Source organism: Plecotus auritus, assembly GCF_963455305.1.
Source record: "Plecotus auritus genome assembly, chromosome: 6".
Taxonomy (NCBI): Eukaryota; Metazoa; Chordata; class Mammalia; order Chiroptera; family Vespertilionidae; genus Plecotus; species Plecotus auritus.
The window spans coordinates 84,054,438-84,078,191 of NC_137773.1; the positions used below are offsets into that span (position 1 = coordinate 84,054,438).

General features: G+C 53.2%; 1 protein-coding gene and 1 pseudogene across 5 annotated transcripts; one reads left to right on the forward strand and one right to left on the reverse strand.

Annotated features, from left to right (window-relative positions):
* Positions 1 to 1,141: 1,141 nt before the first annotated feature.
* Positions 1,142 to 23,754, reverse strand: TLE2 (TLE family member 2, transcriptional corepressor). 4 transcript variants are annotated; one of them, XM_080676516.1, is made up of 21 exons: positions 23,677 to 23,754; positions 23,121 to 23,228; positions 22,951 to 23,048; positions 22,519 to 22,582; positions 22,037 to 22,081; positions 18,349 to 18,411; positions 16,982 to 17,056; positions 16,599 to 16,782; positions 16,223 to 16,242; positions 15,138 to 15,245; positions 13,560 to 13,604; positions 12,847 to 12,996; positions 10,980 to 11,118; positions 9,990 to 10,150; positions 8,395 to 8,471; positions 7,330 to 7,579; positions 6,616 to 6,863; positions 6,337 to 6,484; positions 3,907 to 4,057; positions 3,162 to 3,238; positions 1,142 to 1,512 (listed from the first exon to the last, which is right to left on the reverse strand). In XM_080676516.1, the coding sequence occupies exons 2-21, from the start codon at positions 23,142 to 23,144 to the stop codon at positions 1,405 to 1,407; spliced, it is 2,235 nt and encodes a 744-aa protein (XP_080532642.1). In that variant the 5' UTR covers positions 23,145 to 23,228; positions 23,677 to 23,754; the 3' UTR covers positions 1,142 to 1,404. The 4 variants fall into 4 exon arrangements, 3 of the variants coding, with proteins under 3 accessions (XP_080532642.1, XP_080532644.1, XP_080532643.1); XM_080676518.1 differs by lacking the exon at positions 23,677 to 23,754 and having other exon boundaries at positions 23,121 to 23,322; XM_080676517.1 differs by lacking the exon at positions 23,677 to 23,754 and having other exon boundaries at positions 16,599 to 16,779; positions 23,121 to 23,276.
* Positions 18,853 to 19,866, forward strand: LOC308250589 (transmembrane and ubiquitin-like domain-containing protein 1; annotated as a pseudogene). The gene has a single exon. The product of its transcript is annotated as a transmembrane and ubiquitin-like domain-containing protein 1 (transcript).

Consider the following 23,754-nt stretch of genomic DNA (forward strand, 5'->3'; position numbering starts at 1 on the left):
CTCCATAAAGAATCCTCTGAAACCCCACCTGGGTGTGGCGTTTGTTTCCAGCAGGGATCCTGTCACCCTGCCAGCTCCCGCCAGAAGGTCCCAGCAGCATCCCTCTTGGTCCCCCAGCCCCTTCTAATCCATGGTCCTTGTGGCAGCCCAAGGGAGCTTCCAACCCATATCTGATTATGTCACCACTCCTGCCAGCCCTGCCCCCTCTGGCTCCACTTCCGTGGCTTTCTCTGCTTAAGCTTGATCTGGAGACCTAACTCTTCTCATAGCTGAGGAGGAACCCCCTCGCCGCCCCCCCTCCTGGTTTTCACCAGGCCAAGCTCCTTACTTACCTGAGTCTTTGCACATGTTGTTCCCTTTGTCTTTGTGACCCTTCCTCCTTTACCTCTTGGCTTAGCCACCTCCTCTGGGACTGGGACTTTTGCTGTGATGATGACAGGGGGCCAGGCATCGTGTGCCAGGCTCTTAGGAGTTATCTCTGGGCCTCAAAGGAAACACGATTCCACCCCAAACAGCCACATGCTCCACTATAAACCCCAACTCTGTAAATGGGCAATGTCTTGGGATGATTCCATTCAAAAGGCTGGCACTAGCCCTATCCGGTTTGGCTCAATGGATAGAGCGTCAGCCTGTGGACTGAAGGGTCCCGGGTTCGATGCTGGTCAAGGGCACATGCCTGGGTTGCGGGCTCGATCCCCAGTAGGGGGCATGCAGGAGGCAGCCAATCAATGATTCTCATCACTGATGTTTCAATCACTCTCTACCTCTCCCTTCCTCTCTCTGAAATCAATAAAAATATTAAAAAAAAAAAAAGACTGGCACTAAAAGTGATTACATGAAACGTTTGGGCTAGGGGTTTAAAAGCCATGTATGACCCATCTTCCTGGTATGTTGGACCCTGAAGTTACATAACTGAGGTGGTGAAACCTCCGCCAGCCTGGAGCCCTGAGGGTACCTGGAGTTGAGCCCCAAATGCCACATGGACTTGCCCGAGAAATATCTATTGTGTTCAACCACTGAGACCTGGGGGCCATTTGTTACCTGGCAAGACTTAAGCCACATTGCCCAATACAACACAGTATTTCGTACATAATGAATTATCTCATCCAGATTAGGGAAAAGGAAGACACCCACACAGCTAGAAAGTGACCTTCCTTCAATAACAGTTGCCCAAAAAAAGCCACAGTACCCAATTCCCCAGCCCAAGACAGAAGGAAATTGTGACAAATACATTTATTTCCCCAAAGTCCCTCTGCCCATCTGGCCCCACATCCAGCAGAGGAAGATGTGAGGGGGTTGGCCAGAGAGCAGATGAGATCTGGCGCCCACAGGTACAACTAGAGAGGGGGGTGTTGGGGTCTCTTCTGCACACCCTTTCCCCAGGAGTGCAGGAAGGGGGTTCTCTCAGTAGACCACCTCATACACAGTGGCTTTCTTGTCCCCCGAGCCCGTCACGATGTACTTGTTGTTCCCAGAGATGTCGCAGCTCAGCACGGAGGAGGATTCCTTGGACTGTAGAAAGGAGGAGAGAAGGCAGAGGTGAGGCGTGGCTGACACGCACAGGCTGCTCAAGTTCCCAACGACCTGCACGATGTTCAAAGGGAAGAGGCAAGGTGACTGGGGCCACTGCCAGCCTCCAAGCATGAGCTTATAGTCAAGGTGGGGCCAAGACAGGACTCAAGATAGGAGAGCCCAGAGTGGGAGCCAGGAACAAGGAGGCGACCCAAGTTCCAGAGAAAGGTCCTTTCTGGACAAGTGATGATGCAGGACCTCTGCTATTGGGACACCAAGAGAGGTGGGGCTGGAACACTGCCCCTTTCTGGGAAGCTCAGAGAGTGTGCACCAGGCAGACACCCATGACGCAGAGGGCCGTGCTTAGGGCACCATGACCTCCTGCAGGGCGCAGCAAACTCTCTGTTCAGGCACAACAGTAAATTTCCAGGCTTGGCCTCAAGTCCAAATACGACATTAGCCATTAAATCCAGAGACTAAATAAATCAACCTCACTTTTTTTTTTACAGCCCTTTAAAAATGTAAAAACCTCTTCCCACCCACCAGGATGACTACAATACAAAAGACACAACAGCCTTAACCAGAGCGGTTCAGCCGGTTGAACACTGTCCAGTGTGCCGAAAGGTTGCTGGATTGATTCCTGGTCAGGGCACATACCTGGGTTCGGGTTTGATCCTCATTCAGGGAGCATATGGAAGGTAACCCAATCCATCTCTCTCTCTCTCTCTCTCTCTCTCTCTCTCTCTCTCTCTCTCTCTCTCTCTCTGTATGTCCTCAGGTGAGGGTTTAAAACAAACAAACAAAAAGACACAATAGCAAGCCTTGCTGAGGATGGGAGAATTTTGAACACTCCTATGCTGCTGATAGGAATGGAAAATTTGGAGAAGTCTTGCAGTTCCATCGAAGATTAAATTATCAGTAATTCCACTCCTAGGTATATGCCCAGGGGAAATGAAAATGTGTCTACACCAAACCATGTATATGAATGTTCATAGCAGCATGATTCACAATCAACAAAAGGCAGACATAACCAAGTGTCCATCAACAGACGAATGGGTAAAATGTCCATTCATACAGTGGAATATTATTCAGCCCTAAAAAGGAAGGAAATGAGACACCTGCTACAAAGTAGATAAACCTTGAGGACATGATACTCAGTGAAATAAGCCAGAGACAAAAGGTTAAATACTGTATGACTTCACTCACAGGAGGTCCCTAAAGGAGCCAGAGTCATAGAGATAGCAGATATAGATGGTGGGGGCGGGGTGGGGGTGGGGGGAGGGAAGGGAGAATGGGGAGTGGAAGAAGGAGTTAGTGTTTAATGGGAATAGAATGTCAGTTTGGGAAGATGAGAAAGTTTTGGAGATGGATGGCAGTGATGGTGGCACAACAGTGTGAATATACTTAATGCCACTGAATTGTGCACTTAAAAATGGTTAAGATGGCACGTTTTGTTATATTTTACCACAATGAAAAGGAAAATGGGCTGTGCAGCAATGTAGGCCATGGACTGAAGTTTGCTGACCCATCTGCAGGTGAGACGGAGGACTCAGGAGCCGCTCTTCTGTTTCACTGCCAGTGCAGCCACCCTGGGGCCCTGGGCACATGGCATCCTGCCAGCGGCTGGGCTCCAGACTGCCCCCACGTACCTGGAAAATGCTGGCACCATATGGCGTCCTCCAGGCATTGAGCAGGTTGTCCTTCCCTGTGCTCACGAACCACCGCCCTGGGGGAAGGAGAGCAGGAGGGGTTGGAGGAGGGAGGGACTGAAGAAGCCTGGGACTGGGGACTGCTGGCAGCAGTGGGCCTGGCCTCTCCCTTTAGGGAGACACAAGCCCCCTTAGGGAACTGAGGCTTGATCCTTCCATTTTCCAGATAAAGTCAAGGCCCCAGGGCTCCATCTGATCTTCAAGAAGGGGTGCCCCCAGGAGAGGGCTGGCCAGATAAAATGCACAGTGCCCAGTCATATCTGAATCGTGAGGAACCACAAATTATCTTAGTGCAGGTGTCCCAATGACTTCTTTCCTCTTTCTTTCTTTCTTTCTTTCTTTCTTTCTTTCTTTCTTTCTTTCTTTCTTTCTTTCTTTCTTATATATGTGTCCCATGCAATATTTAGGACATACTTATACTTAAAAAAAATTTTAGCATAAGTAAACCCCATACAATATTTGGGATGTATTAACTGCTTTTTAGTATAAGTATGTCCCGTGCATTATTTGGGACATACTTATTGTAACAAATTATTTGTTGTTTAAGATTCAAGTTTAACTGTTTTTTTTTTTTTTTTGGTTTGTTTTTGTTTTGTTTTTTTTGGTGAGTGGGAGGTGTTATTTTGTGTTTTGGCAACCCTGTCCCAATGCCCTGGAGTCCCACCCAAGCCCCAGACAGACACACCGCAGGAGGCAAATTTCAGGGACAGCACACAGCTCTCATGAAGGTGCAGCTGGTATTTCTCTGGCTTGCGGACGTGCAAGATCTCAACATTACTGCTCTCCATGCCAACGGCCAGCCAGTCTTGGTTGGGGCAGTGGCCCAAGGAAAAAATCTGGGAGGGAAGAGGGAAGGGGTAGGGTCAAAACCCCTTGGGACAGTGGGAGATGCCCAGAAGAAGGGGTGGGGGTGGGGGAAAGTCCAATGCTCTCCCACTGAGGCCCCTGCATGGAGTGCAGCTGGCCCAGGGCCTAGCAGCAGCAGGCAACTGCATGTCAAATCATTAATATTAATCAGCATTACACAGAACCCCGGGGCCTCACATCCATTATCTGCTTTGAACGCACAACAGCTCTGGGAGGGAGGGTAGGAGGGGGTGGTGGGTGAAGCCAGGCGAGGACAGTCGCTCCCCTTGAGCAGATGGTGGAAGGGAAGCTGAGGCCAAGTCTGGCTCAAAGTCACGAAGCAGGTCCAGCAAGTCTGTGAAGGACCAGGCCTTCCAACTCCCAGCTTGGAACTTTCCCTACTGCCAACACCTCCTTTTATTTTGATTTGAAAGGACTTGGTGGCCTCATCGTTCTGTGCCTTACCCCACACAAGGCACAGAGAGGACTAAGGCCCTGCTCCATCCTAAACCTGGCAAAGTCTTACATGTTTGGAAAGGACTATAAACATATAGAGAGAAGACTGAAGTTTTCACATGTTCTCTTCTGGCCATATAGAATGTTCCTGTATAGAGACAGGTGCCCACGTGGGATAGGAGACACTCACCATGGAATCCCCTGATATGTATGTAACTCATCTACGTTTTGGAGATAGAGGATGGACAACTATCCACCTGCATCCCTGATTTCTCTACCAAGAAAACATTCAAGCTGAAGAGAAGGTAGAATAGAAAAAGTTGGGGAACGTAAAGAGTTGGGGGCTTAGCCCTAACCGGTTTGGCTCAGTGGATAGAGCGTCGGCCTGCAGACTCAAGGGTCCCAGGTTCGATTCCGGTCAAGGGCATGTACCTTGGTTGCAGGCACATCCCCAGAAGGGAGTGTGCAGGAGGCAGCTGATCGATGTTTCTCTCTCATCGATGTTTCTAATTCTCTATCCCTCTCCCTTCCTCTCTGTAAAAAAATCAATAAAATATATTTTAAAAAAAAAGAGTTGGGGGCTTCAAGGAGGGGGGCAAATTTGATGGGGTTTGAAGGATGAGTAGGAGTTTACCAGTTGGAGAGAGGAAGGGAAAGGCATGTCAGACAGAGGGAACAATAAGTGAGGACTAGAGGTGTCCCAGGGCACAGTGTGTTTGAGACTAGAGCAGGGGTGGGCAAACTTTTTGACTTGAGGGCCACAAGGGTTCTTAAACTGGACCGGAGGGCCGGAACAAAAGCATGGATGGAGTGTTTGTGTGAACTAATATAAATTCAAAGTAAAGGAGCGGAGGGGAGAGCAAGAGAACCCTTCACTCTTTCGGCTCCGCGGGCCGGATAGAACAGCCGAATGGGCCGGATCCGGCCCGCGGGCCGTAGTTTGCCCACGGCTGGACTAGAGAATGGAAGCCTTAAATGACAAGCCAAGGCGCTCCCACCTGTCCCCTAAGCAGTGGGAGACAGGGTCTGGGCCAGGGTATCTGAAGGCCTGTCTTTAATTGACTCTTTGCTCAGCCCTGAGAAGCCCCCTGATTCTGTGCAGCTCCTTCACCACATCTTTCAGCCTGGATTCCCACAGGGCCCTCAACAGAGCCCTCTCTGTGCCCAGCTCCCATGTCAACCTCTACCTTTTCCCTCGGGTCCCCCATGGTAAGTCCTGAGGTGGGGGTGGTCAGAAGCTCTCAATAAGGTCAAGGGTTGAAGGCTGGGTGGAGAAACCAGCTATGCAAGGAGAGACAAAGGAATGGGGAAATGGCTTGGCCAGAGCATCTGGGAAAATGATCTGAGGGTCTTAACAGCCCCGCAGTGTAATATGAATCAGCTCCTTTGTGGTTCCCTGTGTCTGTCTTTGGAGAATAAAGGGAAAAGCCTTGCCCTTGCTGGTTTGGCTCAGTGGACAGAGCATGGGCCTGCGGACTGAAGGGTCCAGGGGTTCAATTCCAATCAGCAGCACATGCCCGGATTGCTGGCTCCATCCTCAGTGCGGGGCATGCAGGAGGCAGCCGATCGATGATTCTCTCTCGTCATTGATATTTCTATCTCTCTCTCCCTCTCCCTTACTCTCTGAAATAAAAATATATTAAGAAAAAAAATAAAATAAAGGGGAAGGCCTGCATCTGAAGGACAAGAAAGATGGACACAGGTAGCAGGCATTTGGTTCTGCTCCGCATCTGGAAGTGGGTGCCTCGGGGAGAGGAAAAGAGGCCAGATTCCTGGAGCTTCTACCCCGCCTCCCGCTGGACCCCTTCGGCACCTGGGAGCTGAAGTCATGCTGCTGCAGCTGGCGGCCCTCTCGCAGGTCCCAGCAACGCACGGTGTTGTCCAGGCCCCCTGTCCAGAGCCGAGTGCCATAGTCAGAAATGTCAATACAGCTGGCACCATCCGTGTGGCCCTGGAACTGCCTGGAGGGAGAAGGGCCCGGCATCCATCCTGGAGTTGGTGCTGCTCCAGCATCCTCCAAGGCCACTCCTCTGCCCCCACAGCACAAAAGGAAAGGAAGCTTGCCCAAGGTCTCATGGTATCCTCCACCCACCTGACCATGGTCTGGTTCTGCAAGTCCCACACCACGATGTTGCCATCGCTGCAGCAGGAAAAGCAGACCTTGGCGTCGGGGCTGACCGCCAGGGCATAGCAGGCAGGAGCTGAGGAGGTCAGCTCGGCCTTGATGCGGGGGGTGGGCGCTGCCAGGTCCCAAATGGACAAAGTACTGGCCTCACCGCCCACGATAAGGCTCCGGCCATCAGGCAGTAGCTTACAGGAACGAATGTAATTGTCCCGGTTCTGGAGGAGAGAGAAACAAGGGCGTGGGACTAACCCCCCTCGCCCCCTTGCCTCCAAGAGCCCAGCTGAAGAAGCTGCAGCCCACCTCTGGTTAGCTTGAAAGTCCTGCCCCAGGTTGGCTTGTAAGCCCCACCCATTGGGCTGTAAACTCCAACCCCACAGAATTTATAGCAGTTATGAACGCTGATGTTCTTAAGCCCCGCCCCATTGAACTTCAAGCTCCGCCCCTGATTGGCCTAAGTTCTACCCATTGGCTGATAAGCCCCGCCTGGTTGGCCTATAAGCTCCAACTTATTGGCCTGCAAGCCCCGCCCCTGATTTGCCTATAAACTCCACCCCATTGACTGAAAATCCCTGTCCCTGCTTGGCCTGTAAGCGCCCCCCTTCCTTGGTATATAAACCCCATACTGTTGGCCTTTGGCCGCAAGCCCCGCCCCCGTGCGTTACAGGCCCCGCCCCGCCTCACCAGGCAGTCCAGCTGGGCCACTGGTGTCTTGGCTCCAGGCTGGCCCACATCCCACACCTTCACGCAGCCCTTGCCTCCCGTGTACACGTGCTGCGTGGAGCCGCTGATGGTGACCGCGCAGACCACCTCGCCGTGTGCCAGTGTGTGCAGCTGCCGCGCGTGCCGTGGGATGCCTGCACCCACTAGCGCATCGGATGGGAAGGGCACTGGTTGCATCTGCCCGTCCGCAGACACGTGGAAGGAGTAGGCCCTGGACAGAAGATGGGTATGACCCGCGCCCCAGAGGGCATGGGGGAGGCCTCCGCACCCTCTCCCCAGAAGGCAGCATGGTGCCTCTGCTTGGCAGGTGCCCCGCCCCTGCCTCATTTAGGCAAGGGAACCACAGGATCAAAGGGGATGCGAGAAGGTAGGTGTGGTACAACAGAGAGAAAGGGGCCCAGGTGGTGGCCTGGTGCATGGTCAACCAACACTTAATACATGTTTGTCCATGAAGAGGCCTTGAGTTTCAGAGAATGCTGTCCAGTAGTGGCCACCAGCCACATGTGGCAAGTTAAATTTAAGTCAATTTAAATTTTCAGTTCCTTGGATGCACTGACCACATTCCAAGTGCTCAAAAGGCACAGGAAGCTGATGGCAATCAGACTGGACAGCAGCAGGTATAGAACGTTCCCATGACAGAAAGGTCTATGGATACTTGGTGCCAGGTCATTCTCTGTGGGGGCCGTCCTGGGCGCTGTGGGTATTGAGTAGCATCTCCGCCCCACCCCCACCAGAGGCTGGGAGCATTTGGCTGTGATAACCAAACGTATCACCAGATATTATCAAATGTCCTGAAACAGGGCAGCAAAATGTACCCCTGTTAAGAACCACTGATCTAAACTTTCCTGGTTACCTACCTCTCTCCAGAGATACGGAAGAAGGGAAAAGGGAGCAGGTAAACCTGAGGTAGGTGGGAGCTTCCATTATCTTACAGAAGAGACTTTCTGCAAAGGCATCAAGACACCCCACCTCCACCCCACCATGGAATGCCCTTGGAGGGAGCAGGGAGCCCCACCCTGTACTCACGGCTTTCCCCCAGAGATGCTGGGCAGGGAGGAAGAGATGGATGACCCCCGGAGATGTGGATGAGATTCAAAAGCCATCTGTCAAAATGCCAAAGGGGGTGTCATGGGGTAGGTGACTCAAACGCGCATGTGCCCTCTCCCATACCCTCCCTACTATAGCCCCTGTTTATCAGAGGACCCCAATGTGTTTATTAGCTTCTCCCCAAGAAAGCATAGATGCCCTCTCCTCTCCCATACTACAGATGGGAGAGCAGAGGCTTTCACATGAGGGAACCCCAAGATCACTGTCCAGGGAATCCTAGAGCCCCAGAGTTGTAAGGAACCTAAAGGATCTTCCATCCAGTGCTCAGAACAGGAGTCTGCAAACTACAGCCCCCTGCTTGTTTTTGTAAATAAAGTTTTATTGGCACACAGCCACATTCGTTCATTTATATTTTGTCTATGGTGGCTTCTGAACTATATAAAGGCGGAGTTGGATAGTTGTGACTGGTCTGCAAAGCCAAAAATATTTACTATCTGGCCCCTTACAGAAAACATTTGCTGACTCCTTTTTTTTTTTTTTTTCTTCTTAAATATATTTTTATTGATTTCAGAGAGGAAGGAAGAGGGAGAGAGATAGAAACATCAATGATGAGAAAGAATCATTGATTGGCTGCCTCCTGAACACCCCACACAGGGGATCAAGCCTGCAACCCAGGCATTTGTCCTGACCAGGAATCGAACCCTGATCTCCTGATTCATTGGTCAAAGCTCAACCACTGAGCCACACTGGCCAGACACTGACTCCTTTTCTATGGCATCTCTTGCAAGTGGCCTCTGGCCTGGGTATCTACAGTGAAAGGCATTTTATTGCCTCTGGAGGCACCTTGATCCACTTCGGGAGGGCTCACCCTAGCCGTCATCTGTCCTAGTACTGCCTTCTGGAGCCATGCAGACCCTGTCTGCTCCCTCCACTGCAGCTCAGGAGTCTCATGTCTCATTTCTTCAACTCCTCCTCATGGAAAATCACTTCCAGTTCACTCCCCAGGCTAGTCCTTCCTCTGCAATCTACCAGAATTGTCACTGGCTCTTAAAAATCAAGGCAAGCCCAGCTGGTGGAGCTCAGCGGTTGAGCATTGAGCCAGGAACCAAGAGGCATCTGGTTCAATTTCCGGTTGGGGCACATACCCAGGTTGTGGGCCCGAGCCCTGTCGGGGGTGCTACCTCCTGATGATGTTTCTCTCTCATCGATGTTTCTATCTCTCTCTCCTTCTCCCTTCCTCTCTAAAATCAATAAAATATATATATATTTTTAAATCAAGGCTAACAACTGACAGCATCTGCTAGGAAGTTGAATGGGACCCTCACCTTTCATGGCTGGGGCTCTCCATTCCTCTTTAACGCAGCACTCTCACAGTTGCTTTTCCACAATCACATGTGCTGATTGGAATTAAGCTTGTGGAACTACTGAGACCCTCAGGTTATCTTTCTACATGTAATTGTCAAGTCAGGGCCCCCTTTCCTTTCCCCAACTCCTTGTTTTCCGTTGTAAACTGACTTTCCCTCCCAGCCTCCAGCTTTGGGTCCCTGCTGACATCTCCCACACTGAGGACTCACCATGGGGGAGCGTCCATATACCACAGAGCCACTGACTTGGGGGGACAGGTGGAGGCTGACGTAGGAGCTGGGCACAGAGAGGTCCCCATTAAGTGCACTGTGGGAGCCCAGGCTGAAGGATGCGGTGAAGGGACTGGGCAGGGTCAGAGGGCTCCTCAGGGCTGAGTGAGAAGAGACAAAGACAGGTCTTCAGACACACTGGACCCAGATCCCGCCTCCCACTCCCTTGGGGCCAGGGCGCCAGCACTGTGACCTGTCATTCAGGACTCCCATGCTCCGCTCCAGCATTCACCATGCCCTGTCGTATCTCCAGGCATTTACAAATGTTGTTCCCTCTGGCTGACATGCCTTTCCCTTTCCTTCTTCAGTTTCTGAACTTCTACTCATCCCTCAAAACCTAGATGTCGTGTTTAACGACATTTCAGGAACACCCCTGAGCCTCTCCAGTCCACCCTAGCCTCCAACTTTGGGTTCTCCTTTTACCCCAAGTGTAATTACACAGGGCTGGGAGTTTTGGGGTCTGGGTCTCCTTGCCACCATCTGGGAGCTCCTTGAGGGCAAGTTCCAGGGCTGTTTTCTTTCTGCGACCCCGAAACCAGCACAGGCCTCGAAGAAGAGCCCTGTCACCCCCATATTACTAACAGGGAATGTGAGGCTCAGAGAGCTTGGGTCCGTTCCCCAAGGTCACACAGCTGGCAAGTGTCCAAGGCTGGTCTCAAACCCAAGCCTTTCTGACTCTAAAGCTTGTCTTTCCAGTGCACTAGGGAGAAGCCCCTGGGTAAGTCTGGGCCTCCGTTTGCCCACCTTTCAAACGAAGACAAGGAGAAACCAAGGCCCAGAGTGAGGCAGCATCCAACACAGAGTCATGGAAAGGATCAAGGCAATGCTAGGGCTGGCATCCAATCTCCTGCCTCCCTCACCCCCTACCACTTTCTAGAACCTCCCTCCCAGAGAGGAGACCTGCTCTGGCAGGCACCAGTGGGCACTCACCAATACTGTCCGTGGAAGGCGTTGGCTTGGCAGCGAGCTGGCGGAGGTGACTGGCCGAGCTGGGCCCGGGTGTGGATGCATCCTGGGGTGGGGAGGAGTCGCAGGACTTGGAGGCAGGGGTGCTGGCAGGAAGATCATTCTGGGGAGAAAAGGCAGGACAGAACACCGCCAGGCACCTGGCACCTTGCAGGCCAAGGATCTGGTCAGATATGGATGAGAAGAAGGAACAGGTAGACCTGGTAGGCCAGGGCTCAAGGGAAGTGACCACACATGGCAGTGCACCTCTGCAGTTACAGACAATGTCAGACATGTACTCACCAGGAGAGGGGGCCCCACAGCTGATCCCCTAGGCACAGGGGACACGTGAGTGTCCGCACACATTGGAATGCCAGGTGGGTACCTGGGCACATGCACACACATGCAAGGCAATGGGAACTAACACACACGTATGGTGAGAACCATGCATGCATATGATAAGGTATGCAGTGTGGATACACAGTCAGGAACACGATGTAGACAGAATGGTGCAAGGTGGGCCCTCAAGCAAGGTCACACCCTGAGGAAGTGGGAGAGAGACAAAGTTGGAGGCTGTCGGGGACAAGGAATGGGAAACTCTGGGATGGGCTCGAGACACTGGAGACTACATAGCATTCTCCCAGATAAAGGAACAGCACCTGGTACTGGTGGACTGTTCCTTCTCCCCATGGGGAGGGGAATATTCCTCACAGCCGTTCCTTCCACAGGAACACTGGAGAAGAGGGAAGCCAGACCTCCATATAGGAGCACGCTGTTGTCTCCTGTCCGCCATTACCAACTTTGCCTTTTAAGAGACTGATTCACATCTTTGTGTTGTGTCCGTTACATCTTATCTTCCCATCACAAAATGACATGTATTGTGACAGCCACACTCACCCACCCACGAGAGGGAGTGGATGGGGACAACATGTGTTCTAATGGGGCCTCTCCATTAGAACACAGCTGCTCCTCCCCCTCTCTGGTCTCTTGAGAAGCAAAGTGAGCCCTAACCTTGACGGTTGCCATAGCAACCTACTGGGAGGGTAAGCCTAGAAACTGAAGCAATCTCCCAAGTAAGTTCAGGGCAAGGGTCTAGGGGAGACCTGGGGGAGGGAGAGGGACAAATAGAGCTGAATTAAGAATTCCTTGGGGGGTGTGACTGGTAGGGTAGCTCAGTTGATGAGAGCAGCTTCCTGATACACCAAGGTGGCAGGTTCCATCCCTGGTCAGGGCACATACACAAATTAACCAGTGAATGCGTAAATAAGTGGAACAACAAATTGCTGTTTCTTTCTCTCTCTCTCAATCAGTCAATAAAAAATTTTTTAAAATTCCCCCCAGGAGTGTATGTAATCAGGTGGTCATATACCTGGCATTAAACCTGGGAGAGGCAAGGAGAAAGTTGTTCTGATATTGATCCTGGTTCCTGGTGGGAACAGCATTTCAGGTTGGGACTGGTGTGTCTTCATTGCCTCTCAAAGGCTTTACCACTCACAGGGCTGAAGTCTGCCTTGTGACTGGTCCATTCTACAGTTTCACTGCTTATTTTCAGAGGATTTCCTATTTATTGCAAGAGATACCTGACTTCCCCATAAGATGGTGAGTTGCCTCTTAATATGTATTTACAAAGTTTACTTACAAAGTTGCCTCTTACTGTTTATTTAGGTGCAACAGAATGAGTCCACTTGAAAAAAAATTACCTAAATAGGGTAGAGGGGGTTTTAGGAAGGTGGCCAAATAATCTGGAGGGGAATGCTGGACACACCAATCTGGCCAATTTTCCATCTCCTCATGTCAAATGGGTAGTATCTGGGTGAACAAAGTGAGTTTCAAGGCCTCCCCTACTTCTTACCAGAACGAGCTCCTTGGCTCTGGGGAGCGGTGAGCTCAGGCTGGAGGCCAAGGAGGCTGGACTTTCCACAAGGTCCCGCCGGGCAGGAACGCAGATGGGCGCCTTTCCACATGGGGTGGTAGTTGGGCTGGGGGGCTCAGAGGGTTGGTCCTAAGTTTGAGGTGATGTTGAGTGGGTGAGAAAGAGCGCCTCTCTCTTTACTCCTCCTGAGCCCTACCCCAACCTCTAGACGGGGCACTTGCCACCCACCTTGGGAGTATTATGAAACCTCCCTGTGCCTCAGTTTACTCATCTGTAAAAGGGTTTAATGTTGGGGCCTACTCTATAAGCCCAAACAGCAAGGACTCATAAAGGCTTGGTTTTGTTTTTCCCCACTGGACAGATGGGGAAAGAAGCAGCCAGGAAAGGGGGAACACTCCTCTAAAGTCACACAGTGAGCCAGTGCTTGAAGCCACTTCTGCAGTCCAACTCCAGTGTGCCCTGGGCCTCAGTTTCCCCACTGTGCTATGGAGAAGATGTCCACCTGAAGTGTCCAATAACCCCCACTTCCTTGGCCCCAGCCATCCCACAGAGAGGGGACCAGTAATCCCCACTTCCTCTGGTCCTCCCCCCCCACCTCCCCGCCCCCGACTCCAAAACCCACCACTTGCTCTGTGTCTAGACCTAGTTCCCTGCCTCAGTCCTGGAGTCAAAGAGTCTGGACCTCAACTCACCTCATCCACCACCAGGTTATAATCACTCTTGTCCTCGTCGCTCTCCTGGGAGGACATGGAGAGAGAGCTCACCCTGCCAGGCCCCTGCCTCCACACCCCCTTCATCTCCTTGGGAAGGGGACCATGCATCCAGCAGGCCCTGGGTTGGATAGGAATTCTGGGGCTACAGCAGCCCATTGGCTTGGTTCAGAGGCAAAGATGCATTGGCTCAGTGCAAGGGAGGGTTTGAGGTAAGGGGGTGAAGGGAGTGGGTCCCTCCTAGAGAAGGATGAGGGAGATAGTGCTGAATGCCCAAGACTTGCTGTGTTGCCCTTTATTTATGTGCAACAGAATCACTCCTGAGTGACTCCCAGCCCTCCCTGACCTCAGTTTCCTCCTCTGTGCAGAGACCAGGAGTCATCCATATTTCCTTCTCACTCATCCATCTGCGTCCCCATCCCCATGGCCCCAGCACAGACCTCATCCCCTCCTTGGTCTCCGGGCCTGCAACCTTGCCCCTTCCAAGTAGCTTCCAAGATAGTCCCAGAGAGATGTTCTTAAAACCTGTTCCCACATCTGCTCTGCATCCTCATGTGACTCCCCATGGCCCCTGGAGAAACACATGTTGGGCTGCCCTCTGGTTTGGCTAGAAACCAAGGCAAGACCAAAGGTTGCAGCCTGGAGGCCACATCTGCCCAGCAGGTGGGTTTTCTTTGACCTCCTTATCCCCAGTTTTCTTCTTTAACACAAAATTAGGCCCTAACCGGTTTGGCCCAGTGGACAGAGCTTTGTCCCACAGACCAAAGGGTCCAGGGTTCTATTCCTGTCAAGGGCACATACCTCGGTTGCAGGCTCCTCCCTGGACCAGGCCCTGGTTGGGACTCGTGAAGGAGGCAACCAATCGATATGTTTCTCTCACATCAATATTTCTCTCTGTCTTTCCCTCTCTCTTCCACTCTCTCTAAAAATCAGTGGAAAAATATCCTCTGGTGAGGATTTAAAAAATATATAGATTAAAGGCTTCTTTAAAAAAAAAAGATTAAAAGCTTCTTTGAGAAAGACTGGCTGACACTGGGCTCAGTAGTTAGTCAGGCAGGACCAGGTCACAGTTGCCCCTCTAGATGGGGCAAATGCCCCCCCAGCTGGCCACTGTCCCAAGCCTCACTTTCAACATGACCCCTGGGGCACTAGAGTTTGAAACTACAGGAACAGCAATTGTTCTGACAGTGAGAGAGGCGGCCCAGCCCTCCAGGGAGGGGTTCAGGGACAGCTTCCTGCAGAAGAGTACAGAGAGTTTGGTGCCTGAGAGGCAGAGGGAAAGAGGTTCTGGGGGTAGGGAACAGCCAGAGCAAAAGCCAGGAGGTGGGAAAATACTGCATGGTTCAGAGGCTACAGGGACTTAAGCGACTGAAGGTTTAAGCCTGACTCCACAGGGTCTCTTCTGATTGGCCAGTGCTCCGTGAGCAATGGGGAGTTATGGAAGGCTCTGGAGTGAGAGTCATGGGCAGAACTAGGCTCTGGAAAGGCTCCAAGGGGTGGGGTTTGGGGCAGGTCAAGGCCATGCATGCCCACCCCACTCTTCCTCTTGCCCCCACTCACATAAGGTCCCGACAGATCTTTTTCCTCAGCCTGCTGCTTCCCATTGCCACCCAGGCCGCCTGGTCGCTCTTCTTCCACCACACTCTCAGGGGGCGAGGGGGATGCACTCTGCAGAGATAGGAGCCAGGCAGGAAGAAGATCAGGGTCCTGGGCCCCCATCCTGCACCCCGGCCCAGCCAAGATGAGCATCCCCACTGCTGTTCTTAGGGTCTGCTCATCAAGCATCCCATCGGGGAAATAACACCTTCCAAACATCCCCAAACATCGCCCAGTGTCCCCTGGGGGGCACTAGTGCAAGTTGAGATGAGTTCTGAGTGCAAAATTCATTTGGATCTTAGAGTCCTAGTTCAATAAAAAGAATGTAAAATATCTTATTTATAATGTTTATGCAGATTACAAGTTGAAACGTTTTGGATACATTGCATTAAATAAAATATATTATTGAAATTAATTTCACCTGTTTAACTTTTCTAATGTAGCTACTAGGAAATTTGCAATTGCGGCGATGTCGGCACAAGGCTAAATGTGCTAGAGCTGCAAAGAACTACACACACACATAGCACACACAATGAATGCTTGCATGTGAAACTGTGAAATTTGAATAAGCTCCATGGCTTGTGCCTATGTCAGTTTCCTAGATTTGATATGTACTTTAGTTTTGTAAGATTTTATCATTGGGGGAAGCTGGGTGAGGGGTGCATGGGACCTTCCTGCACATTTCTTTGCAACCTCCTGTGCACCTTTAATTATTTTGAAATCAACTTTTTAAAAAATTACAGGGCTCACATGGAATTTCTATTGGGTAGTGCTCTTGTAGATAATAATATTGAATGGAGGATGGATAAATTAATGAATGGAAAGATGTATAGAATGCTCTCATGGGCATGCATTCATTTATTCAATTGCAAAAATAGCTCAAGATTTAAAAATTTAAATAAATAAAACTAGCCTATGGGCATCTCCCAGGCAACAGTTTGAAAGCTGGATGTGGCCCTTATCAGCTCAGAACAAGCGGCTTTAGCCACACATGAATACAAAGCAAGTGTTATATAAGAGGGCAAGTCCCCGGATGCCCCTCAACTTACCCTGCTTGGAGCTCTCTCCACTGGTGGGTTGGGGGCAAAGGAGAGAGAAAGAAGGAAAAAGAAGGAGGGTTGCATCTCCCATGGTACCAGACATGGCACAGCCCTCTACAGTTTATAAATCCCTCTTCCCGGCTCAGAATCTCCCTTCTCCTCCCAACACCATTGCACAGAGTGGGTTATCCCTTCCACATGCCAGTCAGATAAATGCCCAGAGAGGGTTAGTAACTTGCCCAAGGACACACAGTCAGTTGGAAGTAAAGGGGCCCTGCAGCCCCCTCACACTTACGTGAGTTTGGTGCTCTGGGCAGCACGGTCTGCCAGTCCTCCCCCAACCACCACAACCTCTGGCCAATGCCACCCTGCCCCATCCACTTACCTCTGGACCCCTCAGCCTCCACACCTGCCCGGTCCTCCTTAGTAGCCGCGGCCAGCTGAGCCTGGGCAGCCAGTGCTCCGGACAGGGCCAGCAGCCCTGTGGCACTGCCACCCACCAGCCCCGATGGGCGAGGAGTGAGGGGCACAGGGGGGATGTGGTGGGACAGCGGCTGGAGCTGCTGCTGCTAGAGAGGAGGAGGGGTGGGCCAGGGGCAGGTGGGGTGTTCGGGTACCCAGTAATACCCCTGGCCCAAGAGGTTGCAGAGTGGGGACAAGGTCCACTAAGACCAGCTGCCCACACAGCACCCCCAACTTTAGCACCTACTGGTGCAGGGACCTGGGGTAGGGTCTCCCCAGGACAGGGCAGGGGTCAGGATGACTCACCCCAATGAGGCTGTTCAGCTCCCCCACAGTCACCTGCTTGGCACGCTCCATGGCCTGTAGCACCTGCTGTTGATGCTGGGAGGTGGGGGATATGGAAAAGGGGTGCTCAGAACCCCCTGACTGCTTGGAAATCCCATTTGCCCAGGCAATTCCCTCTGTGACCCGCTCTCCTCTCCCACCCTCATCCATGGCATTTGGTATTTCTCTGTCTCTTCCTTTTTTAAAAAATAAAAATCATGAAATAGAGAAAAAGAAACAAAGCATATAAATGCAATTAATACTAACAATTATAAATTGGAGCTTATTAAGTAGGGTCTCTCCTCGGCGCTGTTGACATGGGGGCTGGATCATTCTCTGTGGGGCCGACCTGGATACTGTGGAGTACTGAGCCACATCCCTGACCCCGCCCACTCGATGCCAGGAACCCCTCCAGGGACAACCACAGGTGTCCCCAGACATTGCCCTGGGGCCTGATCACCTTCAGTAAAGAACCACTGTGTAAGTCAGCACCAATAGACCAACTACCCAGGTCAGAAAACACACACTGGCCGCCCTAGGGGGCCCCACGCACCCCGCCCTCTTGTCCTCTTGCCTCTCTTCCCTCCCCTCACCTTCCCACAAGAACTCTCTTGTTTTCTGTATCGTGTTCCCACCTACAGCTGCCTTCCCAAATCTGCCTGAATTTGTCCACGTGGAACTATTGCATGTCTCAATCTCTGTGTTCTCTTTTGTGTCTGACTTCCCTCACTCAACATTATGTGTTAACCCTTATCCACGATGTGGCTGGGGGCTGTGCTGTGTTCAGTGTGCAGTGCTGTAGAACTTTCTATGATGCGATGATTAAATTTTCTCGATCTGTGCTGCTGGATACAGAAACCATTGGCCACGTGTAGCCACTGAACACTTGAAGGAAACACTTCCATCGTTTTCCTCTCTGTCTCTATGAGTTTGACGCCTCTAGGGACCTCCTATGAGTGGAATCACATAGTATTTGTCCTTCTGTGTCTGGCTTATGTCACTGAGTGTAATGTAAGGGCTAACTTTTATTGGGAGCTTACTAAGCACCCAGCATCATCCTCAACACTCTGTATGTATCAGCTCTTCTAAACTTTACCACAGAGGCACAGAGAGGACAAGCAACTTGCCCAAGGCCACAGCACACAGCCAGAGTTCAGACCCTGGTGCAGGGCTTGAGCCCCACTCCTCCCCCTCAGCCAGCCCACCCTCCATCCCTGGAGCCCATGCCCCAGCCAGTGCCCAGACCTCTAAGCCACTCTGCAGAAACACTGCCTGCGGCACTGGCATCCAACCCTACCCACCCCCCTCAGGTCTTCCAGCTTCCTCCTGCCGCCACCAGGCCCACTCACCTCCTGAGTCAGGAATGGGATAATCTGAGCACAGATGCCACTGAGGCGCTTCACAATCTCGGCCTGGCAGGAAGCAATTGGGAGGGGCTTGGAGGGGGAGCCTCCACTGGGAGTCCCAGGTTTGAGCCCTGGCTGAACCCATGTCCCTCTCCGGGTGTCGTCTACAACCTGGGGCTGCAGCCAGGTGGAGATCCCAGTGCACCACACCCAGGCCAGGGCGTTGTGATGGGATAGGACAAGTAGGCATTTGCTTTCTGTGCCTCGTTCCTGGCATAGAGCTCCTAAAACCCTTGGGATTTCTGAGTGAAGGGGGGTATCTTTGGTTATCTGTAATAAGCCCCTTGCAACCGCACCTGAGTTTATTAAAGGGTTACAACTTTTTGCCCCATCCCTGACCTCCAGGGAGGGGAGAAAGACTGGGATTGAGCCAGTCACCAATGGCCAACGATTTGATCGATCCCGCCTGTAGCATGAAGCCTCTAGGCGGCAGGGGAGTGGGTGCTTTCAGGTATCTGTGACCACGGCCCGTGCCTCCGGCCCAGAGGTGCCCAAGGGTCTGCTATGGAGCCGGCCAACCCGGGCGCTCGGTAGTGCGGCGGGAAAGGCGGCTGCCATGGCCCTGGCTGAAGGGGTGGGTGATGAGATGAATGGTCGGGGTGCTTGCTTGCCTTCTGCTGTGGGCTCTTGCCTGGGTCTCAACATACACCTCAGAGGGCACTGACCCACTGCCCCGGGTGTCAGGGACGCCAGCACCGGCACAGCACAGCCAAGCAATGGTGGTCACCGACAGCATCAGAGAGGAGGCCCCAGGAGCCAAGACCTCCAGCCGGAGACACAGGTCAGGCAGCACAGCCAGAGCCTGGCATAGGGCTCCCAGCAACTCTGCGGCTCCTGGGCCACCCCTCCCCCCACGGGCCCCTAGTACTACTGCTGAAATGCCCCACTGGTTTTAGGCAGATGGCCAGGGCCTGGCCCCATGACACCGCTGGCTCCCGGAAAAGGACCCAGTTTCCCAGCTGGGAGCAATAGGCACAACTCATTTACCAAGGGCAACTACTGGGAGACAACACCCAGACCCTGGGCAGCCTTCACCTCCCTCCCAACTGTGTTCTCCACTTCCATGTGTCCACAGGGGCTGGCCTCCAAACCCCTCTGCCCCCCAGGGTCAGAGCCAGGCCCCTACAGGCTGGAAATGGGCAGCCTGCAGCCCCTGCTCCTGCTGTGATACTACCAGACCCAGGACCTGCCCTTCTTCCCCTGCCCGCAGCTCTGGGTCTGGATGGCGTCACCCTGCTCCTCAGTCTCCTGGCCTCTGCCATGTACCCTACAGGCTCTTGGCAGTATGGCTGGCCCCTCCGGACCTCGCTCCACAGGACATGGTGGGAGTTGCCGTCTGCCCAAGCCCAGCTCTCAGGCCTGCCTCTTCCCACTACCCTCAGGGGCAGGCGGCGGCCCCTCCCTGTGACCTCCATGGCTCTGAGCCATCTCTCAGGGCTGCTGGCCCTCAGCCCACACTGACAGTGGGCTCCTCCTCCAGGGTCAGGCAGCTGCTGTCCTTTCTTGGCCTTGGGCAGAGTGGGGCCCCACCCCTGGGCCCAGCTTAGTGTTCTGCCTGAGGACCTGGCACCTCCAGTCTCTAATTGCTCCTTGGGCTGATTTGGGGACCCAAGGATCCCTGGAACACGTGCAGATGAAAAACTCTGAAGTTTCTTTTCTTCCTCACCCGAGGATATGCTTTTTTAAAAATTTTTATTTGAGAAAGAGGAAGAGAGAGAGAGAGAAACAGCCATCGGTTGCTTCCCATAAGCGCACTGACCGGGAATTGAACCTACCATCATTTGGTGTACTGGATGATGCTCCAAGCAAATGAGCCACAGTGGCCAGGAAAAACTTTGAAGTTTTTAAAAACTCTAAAATACAGGCTATAGAAAGCTTTCGGGTGAGTGGGCACACAGAGGTGCTGGGAGGGTGGTGCCCTGGGGAGGGCCTGGAAGCTTCTAGCCCTTTCCCCATACCTTACCCTATGCATCTGTCCATCCAGCTGTTCCTTTATAATGAACATGTAATAGTAAGTAAGAGCTTTCCTGAGTTCTGTGAGCCATTTTAGCAAATTATTGAACCCATGGAAGAAGTGATGGGAACCTTCCCCCCCCCCCAATTTAAAGCCAATTGGTAATGGTGGCCCAAACCTGCAATTGGTGCCTGAAGAAGGGACTGAGCCCAGCACCTGTGGGGTCTGCACTAACTCTGGGCAGAGAGTGTCAGAATGGAGCTGAACTGCAGGACATCCCGCTGGTGTTGAAGTTGGAGAATCGGTTGGTGTGGGGGAAACCCACACTTAGTGTTGGAAGTATAGAGCAGAGAGAAAACAGAGTGGTTTTACTTGTAAGATTCATCTGGGACCAGGTCTGGGCTGGGAGTGCCTCATTAAGGCTGAACAGAGGGGAATCCTTGTGGATGGGGAAGGGGTGGCTATGGCATATCCAAGTGTGTGTGCAGTCAGCCTGTGCTTTGCCTCTGCCTAGGTGACAGGGGTGTTACGTGCTGTGTGCGTCAGGGGTGGGAGTGTTCCCACCAGGAGGGCAGAACTAGGCACTCAAGGCCTGAGTCCTACCCTGTGCCTGCCACCCCATAAAGGGGGGGGGGCTATTTCATACACCTCTGAGACCACATCATGCTCCAGACACTTCCCCTCCCACCCACCCCAGAACCAGCAGAGCCCATACATATCTGAAAAAGCATGCCAAGGCAGACACCCCCAGCACCCTACATTCCTAGCCCACCTACCCAGAAGACCCAGCACTAGGCTCCGACCATTAACTCTAATACTCTGATGGACAGAATCTAAGATTCCATCAGCCTCAGAATCTCCATCCTATTAGAAGCCATCGAAGAACTCTGAGTTCAGGCTCAGGATCTTGGGGTTAATCTTGGACAACTGAAGTCAATTTCAGAACCTTTGGTTCTAACTCAGAACCTTGAGATCACTCTTAGAAGTGTAGGCAGTCTCAGAACCTCGAAGCACTAGAGTCAATCTCAGAGCCCAGACCAAGTAACTCAGTTGGTTAGATACATCAAACTTGTGGGTTCGATTCTGGGTTCAATTCCCGGTCAGGGCAAATACAAGAAGCAACGAATGAATGCATAAATAAGTGGAACAACAAATCAATGTTTCTCTCTCTTTCTCTCTCTCACACACACACACACTCATTCGTTCTCTCTCTCTCTCTCTCTCTCTCTCTCTCTCTCTCTCTCTCTCTCTCTCCACCTCTCCCCCTTTCTCTCTCTCACAGACCCTCAGGATCCATCTCCAAACCTCAGATTCTCCAGGCTGAAAGGGACCTCCAAGACTGTCCATCTTGGGAGGGGTCCCAAGACAGAAGTCACATCCACAGACTCCCAGACTTGCTGTCGACCTCTGCTATGAGCCCTCCCTGACAGGGATGCCTGGCTCTGCTCACCAGTCCCATCTCTGCTGGATAACGTCTCCAGAGGCTGGACAAAGTCTCCTGAAGTTCAGAATCATTCTTCTATCCTGAGGCTAAAACCTGGCCCCCTGGTCCCAGAGATTTCAGGTTAAGACCCCTGTTCCCTGAATGTGCCTTGTCCCAGACTGCCCTGGAGCTATCCCTCCCACAGCTTCCTGACCCCCACTCTCCCTGCTGAACACCTTCATCCCCAACATTACCTGCTTATGCATTTCAACGTTGAGCCCATAGGACATCTCATAGTACTGCAAAGGAAAAGCCAGTTGGAATGTCCACGGTGCTGATGGATGTCCAGCCCTGTGCTGGGTGACTCTGGGTCTTCCAGGAACCCCCAGGCTGGGGGCGATCACAGCAGGACACAGATCATCCAGACCCATGGGACCCCCTAGAGGGAAGCAGGGCCCCCTCCACTCTCTCCAGGGAGGTGGGGCAAGTGGTGGTGCCCAAAGACGCTGACCCCTTAGAGATGCCCATGAGAACAGGGGACATCCTTGTCTTACTGTTCTTAAGAGCTGTGAGGGTCTCTGGAGGAACAGCCTGCAATCCCAACCAGCCCACTTTACAGATAGGGAAAATGAGACCCTGAGAAGGGAAGGGATGTACCCCAGAATGGCCCAGTGAGTCCGGATTCACACCCCGAGCCTTGTCCCACTCCCCCCACCTGGCATGCTAACCCCCTCACCATGACATAATGTCGCTGCATTTCAGTCTTCTCACTGGCCAACTTCTCACATTCCAGCTTGAGGCTGGGGAGGAGACAGGGCATGGGGGCCCCACTCTCCCTGCCTCCCCTAGGGGAGACCCACGCACACCCCATCTGGGCCAGCTTCAAAGTGATGGGTTTCACTCAGGCCTCCCCACTTCCTTATACCACCCCGTCCCAGCCCCTCTCACCCCTCCCCAGGCCCTCCCACCCCTTCCCAGGCCCCCAACACCAAGTGCCCCTATCCACCTCACCTGCGCTTCCACCTGGAAGGCCACCCCTCACCCCAAGCCAGGCCTGGCCCCGCCCCTTCGCCTCGCGGGCCCAGCCCCTTTCCCCCCGGCTCCCAGGTGAGCCGGCGGGTGAACTCCCCACGCCCCGGCGGGGCGCCCCGCCCCGCCCCCCCCTCACCTGTGGTACTGAGCCTGAAGGAACTGGAATTCCTCTTTGATGCGGTCGCAGATCTCCAAGATCGAGAACTTGAAGGGCTGGCCGGACTGAAGCGGGGTCTGGGGGGGACACCAGGGATGAGTTCCCAGGAGCCCGGGATCCCCACCCCCGCAGTCCGGGACCCCACTCACCGGGTGCCTTCCCTGGGGGTACATCCTGCCGATGCGGGGAGCCCACTTCGCGCCGGAGTGTGACAATGTGATGAGGGGGGTAGTGGAGTGGCGGGGGCGGGGGGCTTCCTGGAGAAAGAAGCGGGGGCTGAGGCGGCGTGGGGCAGGGGACCCCGGAGTCCCCGCGTCCCCCGAGCTAGCGCGAGGGGTAGCGGGTACTGAGGCGGGCGCCGAGGCCCTCCCTCGGGCGGGGGCGCGGGGCGGCGGTCGGGGAAGGTCGGCGAGCCGCGGCCGGGTGTCGGAAGCGCGGGCGGCGGGCCGCGAACGGAGCCGCCTCCCTCCGGCGGGGCTCGGCCGGGAGCCGCGGGCAGAGCCGCCTTAAGGTGGCGCCGCTGTCCCCCGGGCCCGCCCACCCGGCCCGCCGCCCCCACCCTGCGCCCTCCCAACCTCGTATCCACCCTCCCTTTTACCGGGGCCGGGCGGGAAACTGAGACTCGCATCCAATCCCACAAACATCGACCTCCCCTCTCTCCCTGCTGAAAGCACAAGAGAGAAAAACAAGGAAACAAATAAATACCTGGTGGCCCACCGTGGGGAGTCGCTTGGTGGGGAGGGGAGCTGTTTGCGGTCAGAAATGGCCTTTCTGAGGACGTGA

Excerpts from the sequence above, each read along its gene's own strand:
- TLE2 (XM_080676516.1), bottom strand. The coding sequence starts at position 23,144 with ATGTACCCCCAGGGAAGGCACCCG. Across the intron at positions 22,583-22,950 it reads CTTCAGGCTCAGTACCACAG|CCTCAAGCTGGAATGTGAGA; the intron begins GTGAGGGGGGGG and ends TCTCCTCCCCAG. Across the intron at positions 3,239-3,906 it reads CCTGAAATTTGCCTCCTGCG|GGCGGTGGTTCGTGAGCACA; the intron begins GTGTGTCTGTCT and ends TCCTTCCCCCAG.